This window comes from Dermacentor albipictus, chromosome 8, assembly GCF_038994185.2.
Source record: "Dermacentor albipictus isolate Rhodes 1998 colony chromosome 8, USDA_Dalb.pri_finalv2, whole genome shotgun sequence".
Classification (NCBI taxonomy): domain Eukaryota; kingdom Metazoa; phylum Arthropoda; class Arachnida; order Ixodida; family Ixodidae; genus Dermacentor; species Dermacentor albipictus.
The window spans coordinates 109,977,868-109,990,649 of record NC_091828.1 but is presented as its reverse complement, the minus strand read 5'-3'; the positions used below and the strand labels follow the sequence as shown (position 1 = coordinate 109,990,649).

At 43.6% G+C, this 12,782-nt stretch overlaps 1 protein-coding gene across 17 annotated transcripts in view; it reads left to right on the top strand.

The window, feature by feature from the left end:
• The window catches only part of LOC135917129 (uncharacterized), a 677,883-nt gene that overhangs the window by 276,783 nt on the left and 388,318 nt on the right, over positions 1-12,782 (top strand). For 3 of the 17 annotated variants that reach the window (XM_070524071.1, XM_070524070.1, XM_070524069.1), the window contains one exon: positions 3,596-3,795. The exons of the other annotated variants lie outside the window; for them this stretch is intronic. In XM_070524071.1, coding sequence (XP_070380172.1) covers positions 3,596-3,644 — 49 coding nt within the window. In that variant the 3' untranslated portion in view covers positions 3,645-3,795. Of the gene's footprint in view, positions 1-3,595; positions 3,796-12,782 lie in introns of those variants that run through there. 17 annotated transcript variants of the gene reach the window in all.

Sequence of the window (12,782 nt, the reverse complement as noted above, 5' to 3'; positions counted from 1 at the left end):
TTTCAAAACAATAATCACTACGTGATGGCATATCTTTTTCCTCCTGAATGGCTAGCCATAGTGGTTCTGTCTTACACCATCTTTGTAGTAGAGTGACAGCTTAGATACCTTGCGCTACAAGCAGCTTACGCACATCCTGATCACTACATAAACTGAGCGCAAGTTCCTGTCGGTCGATTCGGAAAGTGTGGGATTTCTTCGTGCGCATGGAATTACGAGGTAATCGAGAACGCAAAGCTAGTGAATCTAAGTATCAACTGTGGCAATCAACTTAGACGCTTCGCAAAGGGCGATTGCACGCGAGATGAAAGACAGGCATTTTATATGATAACAGGAACAGGTATTATTATGACGATGTAACGGGCAGTTTAGATGCAGGGCAGTGCGAAACACTTATGTAAGGTATCAGCAAGCCGTACGACCGAACCATCTCAGAAGTATCATCAGTATATGGAGGGGTCAAAAACGCAATTTGTATTCATTGGTCTGATGTTATTCGATCCCGTGGATATATTGATCTGTAGAAGGACGTCCTGCGGGCGCTTATTCGTGTTCGTCGAGTAACTCCACCTCATGCACCACCAACATGAAAAAACTAAAGAAGATGTATGCAGATCCAAGGCACATGTCGAAATTACGAATCTTCAGGAAAGAGCTCTTTTTAGTTTATTACAACTACGATCGATGCTAACAATTTGGTTGCTTTCGCCCTATGCAACGCGTAATTTAGTTGGCAGCTGAAAAATATCGTTTACCTTGCAAAACATATCTGCCAACACTATACAAAACCAAATATTAATCTGTGCTTTCAATTTACCTTAATTTTTGAACCTGCTGAACAGTTGTAGTCACAAAAATGTCGACCGTGATCAGCAGCAGATGTTTTGGCGACAAAACTCGAAGACCTCATTGGTCTGGTCTTGGCGGACGTGCTGACCATATTATGGCTAATTCGAACATTTTTTTGCGTTTTTTTAAAGAAAGCTATCATTTTTTCCTCCATTGAGGGGCATCTCAAGAACACACATTCACCTTGTCAAAGTGTGTACCAAAGCCAAGTTTTGGATCATACATTTGACTGTAACCACCTAGTCAAGAATATTTTCGGTTCTCGGTATCCCACTTGGTTTTCAAAGAAACCCTTTCATGTTTCATTTGGCCAGTATTTGAAAAATATCGAGAACAAATAAAGCAGTAAAAACAGTCTAGGTCAGACCCTTCTTACATTGCCAGCTAAAGGGTTAACGTTTCTGCGCAGCGAAGGTCACAACTTCTTTCTTACGCAATTTTTTATGTTTATGCACTATGCCGCTGAGAAGTAATGCCGAATTCCAAGCTCAAATGAGGCGGATGCACTGCTTTAAACGCCAAGGCGGTGATACCAAGAAGACCAAGGCGACGCATGGCATGCTTCCGACCCCTGCAACTGCAAGGAGACCATTCATCACGTTCTCTGCCCCTACATCCGCACTCTCACGTGCAACGTCGGCCTCTCCAAAGTGTCCCCAGCCAACTGGATGGTCGACCCTTTGCAGAGACCAAATGTTCGGCGTGCTTGGCCTCATACATCATCAACTCAGATAGCTAGGCGCGCTCTTGCGACTTTGCTAAAATCAGCGATCCTGAAAGAACGCGTAACGACATCCTACATTACTACTATAAGAGGGAACTACCTCGCTCCCTCACCTTCTCCTCCTTCGATTTGAGAAAGAAGATCGGGCTTTTCGCTGAGTCATCGTGACGTGCGCAGTGGCAGATAAGGGCACACAAACGAAGGCCCGGGTCGGCACACGTTTGGCGGCAGTGCATAGCGTAAACTTTATTTATTTGAAGATGCTATCAGTCCGACGATGAACCCAGATAGGAGTGGCGAACAGAACTAAGAAATTAATACGTCACTATGTTTATGCAGTTGCACTTCGGGGCATCAATCCCACAAAATAATACAATGCCGCTTCAATAAAGCAGGGCTGTACAACATGTAAGCGCGCAATACAGCGCAGTACACCAAGGACACAGTAGGTAGTACATCAATTTAAAGAAAAGTAACAATTAGCATTTCAGTGCGCTCAAAAAAATCTAAATAATGCATTTATGCCACCTCTAGAGGCGGTGTTGAACTACACAGGGTTTTAAACAAGTCGGGAGTTTCAGCGTTTACAACTTCAACAGCAACCTGGCGCAAACTACACAGGGTTTAAAACAAGTCGCGAGTTTCAGCATTTACAACTTCAACAGCAACCTGGCACAAACTACACAGGGTTTAAAACAAGTCGTGAATTTCAGCATTTACAACTTCAGCAGGAAGCTGGCTCCAATCGCGCGCTGTCGACGAAACAAAATGGCTGTTTAGAACAGTTCTTTGTCAAATGGGCTTCTCTCACGTGTTTGTTATGCTTATTGCGGCTAATTCGCGTAACTTCTGTGTAAGTGTAGAGGCCTTTGTCTACCAATACTAAATTGTTCATTATGCTGTAAAAAAAGAAAGAAAAAGATAGGCCGTCTTTCTTTCCAACTTTCACAATGAAGAGACAGGTTTGCTTTCATATAAAGTGGGGTTACTGAGGTTACCAGGAATAAAAAGGAAACGTAGCGCTCATTTGTGCACCTAGCTAGCCCAGTGACAGATACTTTTGTATAGACGTCGTGCACCTCAGAGGTATATTCCACTTTGTAGGCACAAGCATCCTGTATGTGGTCAGTTTGGTGTCTGGTGAGGCAAAAGCTTAATTTTGTGTCTTAAATGTACGATGGTGTCAGTCTGCGGAGGTCAGCTCATGTTCAGAGTTATAATGACGTCTACGTACTCGTATTGATAAAATCGACGCAGATGGTTGCCTTGCAACGCGTAAATAAATCATAATGTCTTGCGCATATGAGAAATGGCAATGAAAAGTATTCTAGTTGTATTCAAATACATGTGGTACTGATTGCAGTATCCAATTGTTATCGGCACGCCATCGCCGAGAATGGTTTGCACACTGGTGACGCCGCAGTCTGCAAGCAGTCTTGCGTTGAGAGGAGATTCCGCAGTAAAGCCAATAATGCATACTGAGAATAACACACCTAGAGGAATGAATCCATGTGGGCTACCTGATTTAATATCACAGACTGCTGACGTGTTGTCATCAATATTAACCTATTGCCCACGGTTGGTAAGAAAAATTCTCTACCCATCGTACTAATTTACGATCACCCACGACGATTTTAATTTTATTAGTAGTTGCGGTTAACATTAAGCAAAAGACTTATTCAACTCTAAGGAGATGACGTGAGTGTGGCCCTAATTCAACTACCTTTCAGAAAACGAGAATTATTTCTACAAGCTACTTGACTGTCGACAGAGATTTACGAAACATACGTTGATAGTTGCTCTGTTTATGTTTGGATACAATTTGCTCTAATATCTTATTGTATGTTGAAGTCAAAGCTATCAGTTTATAATTTGAGACTAACGTGCGGTCCCTTTCGTTCAATATCGTGATTGATTTACTAATGTTCCAGTCATCGGGTATATCGTACAAGACTAAAAATTTTTGTCTGCCAGCTGCCGATGACCGTGATCTCCATCTTACCTGGCTTCTCTGTCACGCAGTGCCCACGACAACTATCAGCAGAAGATAATGGCAGCTATACAAGTTTGATCAACACTGCAATCACCCGAGAGCGCTTTCTTTAACCGCACGGACACGTACGTTTGGAGTAGAATTTGTTGCCACCGTTTCACACGTGCTGCTTCCTATTTTAGATGTTTTTTTTTACGTCTTCTCAAGAAAGCGTTTCACATACTCGCAATAAAACGTCCTTTGCGCTGCTTTCCGTACTTGTGTGCCGATTTATAAACCGCACTTTCGCCTCAGTGGACCACCGGCGCCTGAACAAAGCGCCGACCGGTGAGCACCGACCTGTGCGTTTGTTTGCATTGGCAGGTATACAGTGAGCAATCGTCGTTCACCAATAATATAAAGAGAGTCTTTCCTCACTAACGGCGAAAGAAATTTCAGAACGTAGCAACGCGCGCAGATATTACGAATGCAAGCACTATATCACATCGCGATTACGTGATAGTGACGGTGCTCACTGGTGTAATCGACCGGACACCTTCGAAAACAACGAGCTGGAGACCGTATGACCTACGCCGTGTTACACTGCCTATTTCTTTTTTTGTACAGGTTTCATGGACGCAATTCGCCTGTGCGATAACGTGGGTAAGGATTAAGGCTTCGAGCAGTATAGGCTCGTTCATTTGGAGAAGGAGCAGTTCTCTCGCGAAAACGCGCCTATGCTAATACAGACTTCAATCAGATCTCAATGGGGCATTTGTTTACACTGCTGTATGGGAGGCGGCACCACTTGTTGACCGTTTGGGACAAGATAGAAGCAGTGACTCTTGGTAAATAAATAATGGGCCAGCATAGAAATACGTGGAAATACACCCATGTAAAGCAGTAACATTTATTTCGGGGAACGCAGCCGAGTGCGACTGGCAGCCTTCGAAGATGTTCTGCAAGCCACCAATGTTCATAATCCACCCTGTTGCCATTTGTCCCTTTTTTCTGTATGCACTGTGCGAAACAAAGAATGCGTGCGTTCGAATCCCCACGATGAAAACTTACCTACTAAAAACTGTTTTCTTCATCCTAGTGGTTTAACCTCTGGTCAGGTACGCCAGTAGCCTAACCACTAACTCGGCGACTGTGGTATAAGCGTAGCATTATTCTGGAAGGCTTGAGCAACAGTAAAAACACTTCATCAAAATAGGCATGACGTCGTTGGTTGAAAGGGGAAGCAGGTGAAGTCAAATAAATGGCGGACGCAGAAAGCTAGTTTGGAGCCGGTAAGCTGCTTTTGCATTAAACACCAGCAACGCTTCCCGCATTGAAGTAGACGAGGGGGCTTATCGCGATGGGCTCCCATCCAACCGTTGTGTTACACAGGGAGGAAACGAAGCAGCACTCGCATCCCGAATGTTTTAATCCCGTGACTGAATAATGAGATCTGATACGCATGAAAGGCACCCACTCACTTTTTTTTTACAATGAGAATAGTAATACCGTTTCGCAGGTCACTGAATATTTCAAGCAGAACGAGAAGTACATCAGATAATGAAAAAAATATACTAAGAACAGAGGCTCTCAAAGTAAGAGACTCCATCGCAAGATGCCAAGAATACTACAAATACATTTATTCTACTTCACATATTCTTCCTCTCGATGTGTGGTCGCAGTCAATATGCCGAAACGAAATTATCCTAGGCGAGATAGTGAAATATTTTAGATATAAGGCGAGAAGCGAGAAGATATAAATCAAGGGGAGCTTTCAGCATACATTTCCTGTGATGCGTCGCTGAAAGATTGTTCAATTCCGTTGCTGAAGCAGATCCGTTGTGTGCCCCGAGGAAAATGAAACGTCCAGTCGAATTTGAACTGCATAGAGTCGGTCTTTCGTGAAGTGCGAAGACGTGTTGCGCCTGGAGCCCAATACGTCAGTGTAAAACGATTTTGCCTCAACAGCCCTATACAGCGCGTCTTGCAGCCTCTCTATACGTCCCTAAACACATAAAATACAACTGGAGCTGAATAATTCTACTGAAAAGGAAAAAAAAAGGGGTAGAGGAGAAGAAACAACGAGGAGAAATGGAAATCGGGATGAACGAACTGAATAATGCGTCACTATAACGTCCGACTCTGGCCTGAATCGAAGACTGCCTGTAAAGAAAAACGCGTTCTCCATTTGTGCCTTTCTCAACAAAAAAAAGCGAGGGACCGAACAAAAGGACCCAAATCGCTTCCAAAAATAACCAAAGGTGCCTCGCCAAGCTCTATCTTTTAAGAGAGCGGCCGAAAACTAGAGAGCATTGATCTCCGCTGCACTATGGCGTGGAATATACTGACGGCTGCTGATAGGCCAGTTCGTTCGTCAGGCCAGTTCGTTCACATTTGCGCTATTGGGCTTCCTCCGTAGTATAGTAGGGTGCAGAAATATTAAGACGGTAGCAACCGCGTTGGCCAGTCGCAGTTAAGGGAGCTGTCGCCCGCTGAAGCCATATTTCTGCCGCGAAAATAGCTTCGGTTGAGTGGCCCTAAAAAATGTCGCTCTTGAGCGCAGCCGCACAGTGCTTCCGAAAAAAATTGAGCACGTTACTAGCAGAATAATGACCTGTTGAGTATGTTTCCAAATATAAGCGGGAAAAGAGTGCGGTACTCAACGCAAACCAGCATACACGAAGCGTTACGCGAGGCTTAGTACAGTTCTAGGAATATTTCAAACTACGTCTTCATTTATGCTTAGAACTAGGGTGTTGCTTTGCTCGAAAACTATGCGTGGCTATGGAACTTCTCTCTGAGGCGCAGTATTTCTTTCAGTACCCATGATTCAACGGCCTCTTGATTCTCTTGATTCTCTCTTGATTCAACTTGATTCCTTGTTAGTTGCGCGTTCGAATGAATTGCGCACGGACTATTCTCAGTACGTCCCCGATAATTCTATGGTTATGAAAGTGTGCAAAATGCCACAGTTTGCAAATATATCAGTGTGCAATATAAATTTTTACCTTACGACGCTGTTCAGAACGATGACCCGCAGCTTATGTACCCTCTGCTGCGAGCATTCCGTTGTCTCTGGGATGAATCATGCGATATACCTGAAAATGCGGCTTACCTACTTATTCCGTCGTCCCTAAATAACACGCAGGGGCACCCCCTGCGTGTTATTTCGGGACGACGGAATAAGTAGGTAAGCCGCATTTTGAGGAAAGAAAGCACCGATGCATTGTATTTATGCAAAATAAGAAAAGATAGCAGCTATGGGCAATTCGGTAGTCAAAGACAAACAAATTATCGAAGGAGTTACGCCAATTTATATACTGTAATTGCAGCGTTTGGAATCACTAATGTTGTAGGTAATTTAGTCCCCCAAAAATCCTTTGTCACAAGTTTTAGAGAACAAGCTTTAACTGGACACTTGAAGCTAGAAAGTGTGAAATGTCAAATGCAGTCAGTGATTGCCAGTCATCAACATCTCTGTTTATTTCAGCGGTCAAACGAAATTTTCACCACCTCGTCAAGGAGCGCATATGATTCCTTGCCAACCTAAGCGACAATGTCGACCATCACCAATTTTTTGGTGATGGTTGGTGAGCCCGCACAATGTCTCTCATTCTTAAACCATCTCTCTCCCTTCTCTCTCTTCCCTTTCTCCCTTCCCCCAGCGCATGGTAGCCAACCAGACTCTTGACTGGTTAATATCCCTACCTTCCTATGTTCCTCTCTCTCTCTCTCTCTCCTTCTTATATTTCTTTTTCCTTCCCGAACCGTAGGGTAGCCAGCCGCACCAGACCTTAGTTAACCACCCCCCCTCCCTGCTTTTGTTTCTTTTCTCACTCTTTCACTTTTCTGATTTCCAGAGCGAACGAGACAGGCGTGCTCGTCCACCTTGCACTTCACCGATGGTACTGTCCGCGCAGATTGTCATCTAGGCTTAGATTTACGCAGAGCCTGTCCATCTAGTGGCGTACAGAAAAAACGAAAAAAAATGACAGCAAATAAGAAACTAAATTGCCCGAGGACATGTGACAGCGGAGAACTTTCGTATAGAGGGCAATCAGATATGACATGTGTAGATGTATGTTGCGTCATTGGATCCGTGAAAAGCTATTGCCACACGAAGGCTATTTCGCTATGCCAAAAGTTTAATGAAAATGTCATAGTCGAGGCAAACCTTTCCGAATGAGAGCGGATCCGAATCTGAGTTACAGCAGCGGACATCTGTGGTCGTGAGACGTTGGGCAACCTGTCTCTAGCAAGCAGCTGCAGTGTCTTTCACGTGACATTGTACGTTCGCAAATAGCCCTAAATAATTTGAGGGAGGTTGGGGGGGGGGGGGGTGGCTCCACTCATGCGCGCCTAAAGAGAGTGTTCAAGCAAGAACACGAAAACAAAAAGAACTGAGATGGGAGGTACCTGTTCTATCAAAAAACAAGTAGCATTGCCAGACAAAGGATAGCATTTCGTCTTTTTCCTTCTGTCGTGGAGGTTCTAACGCAATATCTTTTTTTCTTGAGGATATCCACGAACAGAAAAAAAACAAGGTACAACCCGAACAATATGAATAATTTATTAGGAAATTTGCCAGTAGACTTCAGGGAGGAGGCTGGAATGTGCAGTCATGAAGAGAAACGATGCATTGTGTACCCAAGCTAGCTTCACATTATGCACACCGCACTGCACCCTGTCGTCTCAGCCTCCGCGCTCGTAAACACATATCGCAAAAATCACAAATATTCAAACAAAAATACGTGAACATGATTTGCTGAAGTATCTATGAGAGCTCCCTTTGAGTTTGAACATCGTTCTATTTGTCGCTCCACTCTACGACTTTCATCGAGTTCTTCGCTCTCTACTTCAGTTATTCAACCGCCTTAACAGAGCAGGAATCATGGGCAGAATGTAGGACCAATGTTGGGTAAATATGTAATTTAGAACAATTGACTTTTAAACGCTTCATGGCTACCTGAAGGCACGAGCCAGCTCTCCTTGCATTCGCTTTCGCTTATATTCTTGTACAGCACTAAACATTGGCGCGCTTGCCGCAAGAAACGTCGTTTACATGTAATCACGCGTAGAGAAAAGTGAGATGTGCAATCGCTCGCGAGCGTGTTTCTAAGCATGGAGTGGTTCCAAGCACACGTTTGTGAATATGATTTAAGCCATTGTTACAAGCACGAAAGAAAAGCTGAATGAACTAATGCATTGCAGATGTTCCGCTATTGCTTGCGCTTGCATTTATGCGCACTGTATAATCCACTATTATTAATTTACGGGTCAGTGAAAATGCACGCTTCGCACTGTTTGGCATTTTATTCCCTCTGTTCTTTTTGTCTTGGCGAAATCACTATAGTTAGCTCTGTTCCATTAGTCAGATGGTTATGTACTCGTTGTACGGCTTTATTTCCTGGCATAAACATTAGCTTCACGTATAGAATTGAAACTCGCTTCTAACTTCTCGTTCCACCTTTCTATTCCTGTTTCTTGAGCGGCACTCTGTGCTATGACTCCTTTTTCTCTCGATAATGACTAGCAATACTGTTAATGGGTCAGATTTATATGCAAAATTTTGCTTTTAGGTCTTGTAATAAAGTGAATTATAATAAAAAATAAAGGAAACGTTGGGGCCATTGGTCACACATCGGCTCACATTGCCGTTACATCGAGCCACGTTTTCTCTGTAGTGGTCCTGCATTCTCAGAGCTTCGAGTGATACTTCAGGACAGTGCTTAAAGAACACCACGAATAAAAATCCTGAAAGCAGCAGGTATCGCCTTCTTCGTTCGGTCGTTTCGAATTGTGTTTCTTCCCTGCACTCAGCGAGAACGAGTTCTGTTTCAAACTCCACCTTGCTGACAACACGAATATTTTTGTCGAAGGCTTGAGCAGGCTCTATATCGCCGGGTTTAAATAGAGGCGAGACCTATGGTGCAAAGAGACGAGAATTAACCGAGTTCACTGCTTTAATCCGGCTCGAGAAGTCGCAGTTACAGGAGCTCGGTAATGCATTATTCAGCTGTCACACAGAAAGCTATTCGTGAACTGAGAATGAGAAGGGCTGCATTGTAAATGGGCGTTTTCTAGGTGTTACGGACGGCAGTCGATGAAGGCGTCTTGATTTGGCCCTAGCATGCTCAGATTTCTCCGTGGGTCTCCTAAACATCTCCGCACCCGATGCAATATTAAGCGCTCATCGTATATTACAAGGTACAGATAACAACTTGGAATTCCTGGGAACTTTTTAATATGCATTGCTAAGAACAATCGAACGCTGACTTTTATACTTGTAAGTTCGCCCATTTACGTGCAAGTAATATGTATTAGGAAGCATCCAGATTGGAAACTATGGCGCTACATCAGACCGCTTAAATGCGTTGCTTTGCATATCTTGTGTATCGTTAATCACAACGCCAGATGTACGAGTGAATTCATCCATCCCTGATGCGTTCGTCCTAGCCGAATGAAATCCATAACTCTAATATATTACTCGCCGTTGCTGCCGGTTTATATTCCAAACATTGGGTAAATTCCTTTTGCGCGTGTTTGTTTGTGCGAACAACGAGAGCACAAGCGTTTTTGAATCGCGTTTAGCTATTTGCCATCTTGCGAAAAAAAGAAAGCTTCACTGAAAATATTTTCCAGTGATGACGCATGTCCTCACTACATTGTGCTTTTATATTTCACTGCACATAATTTGTCCTCATCAGCCAAAAACAACGTGCGTTTTTGTGAGTTTCTTAAACATCTGGAAGCCGCATTAACGAAAAACATTGCTTTCTTTCTGATGTGCTCTTTAGCCATTGGCAGGCAGCCTTTCGCTAACAGCAAAAAGCCACAAAAGCCCTTTGCGTTTCTTGACGGCCACTGGATTACATGAACGCTTTTAACAGTGGAGATTCCTCTGTGTCTGGCTCTGAATGACGGACCATTATTTTTCATTTCTCTCCTTCTCTGCTCTTCCATTTTCCGTCTCTTTCACTGCAGGGTAGCCAACAGGTTACGTCTTGGTTAACAACCCTACCTTCCCTTCTTCGTCTCTCTCTCTCTCTCAGGTCCGACATCAGGTTTGGCTTAAAATTTCGCTGACGAACAATTGTAGCGCACTGAATGTTTGTGAATATGGTCCTTGGTTTTCACCCGTCCTCAAAATTTGAAATGACGGGCATCGTAAGCAGTAGACGAAGCAAGCAAACTCATGAATACTGAAATTGGCGTAATAAAGTTTTAATAATATTCTCGAGGGTTCTTTAATTATCGCCATGATGCTTCCTTGATTCACGAGGGAAGTGTTAAGAAGCTTCGAGCGACTGCGTTGTTAGAACAAAGGCATAATTCTTAAACACTGTTCACAAACGTTTCGTACGTCTTCTCCTCTAGCTAGAGGCAAGTTTCTTTTCCCATATGACCCTCATTTATTTTGTTTATCGCCCCGTGTCAGCAAGATTCTTTGAAGCACAATTTTTTAGGTGAAATGGGGCGAGGCAGAAACCGGTGTAGGTGAGGCTATGGCTCGTTCTGAATTCCTGAAAAAGCGATATCGTTTACCCTCAAACAGTTCATGCAGTGAACATGTGGACTTTCCTAGGTGTCTGTCAAGGGACTGGAGACTGTCGGCAAGTAAAAAAGAAAACACTAGATATAGTAACCTGTGTGGAGCACGAGCGTGCACGTGGAAACATGACGATAGCAGTATTCCTAGACATCAAGAGGGCATTTGACACCGTTAGTCACGTTCATGTTCTGCTAAGCATGTTGGAACTTGGTCTGTCTGGCCGGTCCTTGCGATGGATTTCTGAATTTTTATCAGGTCGCAAAATATTTGTTCAGACGGGTGAAGGAAAGAGTTCTGAACATATTGTCAAACAGGGAGTACCACAGGGAAGTGTACTCAGCCCCTTCCTTTTTAACTGCGTCATGGCTGATTTAACGCGAAGACTGCCATCACAGTTAAAGTTTTCACTGTATGCAGATGATGTGTGTATTTGGACATCTGGGTCTAAAGCTCAACTACTCCAGATGGCATTGCAAGACGGCATAAATATCATCAACCAATTTTTGAGAGAAAGAGGAATGGTACTATCACATGCAAAGACTGCTGTATTGCCCTTCACTCGGAAGGTGTTAAAAAATTTCACTCTTAATCTGGAAGGACACCCTCTAACGATTCTCACACAGCATCGATTTCTTGGCATAATACTTGATAGGCAGCTATCCTGGGCACCCCACTTAAAAAAACTCGAAAACGAGGTCAATGCCATAGTGACTGTACTTCGCAGACTTGCAGGCACATCATGGGGCGGATCAGTATCGTCCATGTTGACTGTTTACAATGCATTAATACGACAAAAAATTGCATATTCCGCGCCCATCTTACACGGACTTTCCCACACGTCAGAAGAGAGACTTCAAAGACTTTTAGCTAGAGGACTACGCCTGTGTCTAGGAGTTCCACGAGCGACTTCGAGTTCTCTTGTAATAGCTGAGGCTCGCCAATCACCATTTCCAGTTATGCGAACTACAGAAACATGCCGGCATTATTTCCGCCTTCAAACCCAGCATAAAAACCACCCATTGGCTTTAGACATAATGAATCGAGATAGAAGTTATGTTCATATAGAAATTCAAGAAAATCTTCACATATTGCCAGAAAATGAATTTTGGAACTCAGACATCGAATATCCTCCATGGCTGCTTGCAGTTCCAAAAATTGAATTATCAGTAGAAGGGATATTCAGCAAAAGAGACATGTTCATTCAAGCTGCTCAACAACTAGCACTATACCAGATATATATGCGGTATTCAGGATACACATACGTCTATACAGACGGCTCCAGTACAGCAACCTCTTCAACTTCATCATTCATTATAGCGCACCTCAACAAACAAGAATCATTTAAGTTATCTCGTGCGACTTCGTCCACAACGGCTGAACTGTTCGCAATCCTATGTGCGGTAAAATTTATATTGTCAGTAGCAGAAGCGCAAAAATGGGTAATTTTCAGCGATTCACAGGCGGCACTAACATCACTCTGCAGCACAAAGGGGAAAACATTCAGCGACAGTGTAATATATGAAACACTTAAACACCTCACAAAGGCAAGCGAAGCAAAACATGCAATAGCATTCCAGTGGATACCAGGGCATTGCAACATTCCTGGCAACACAGCAGCTGATGAAGCAGCACGACAAGCGCACCTGAAAGATGATACGGCTCCGCTCCCAATATCAAAGAATGAA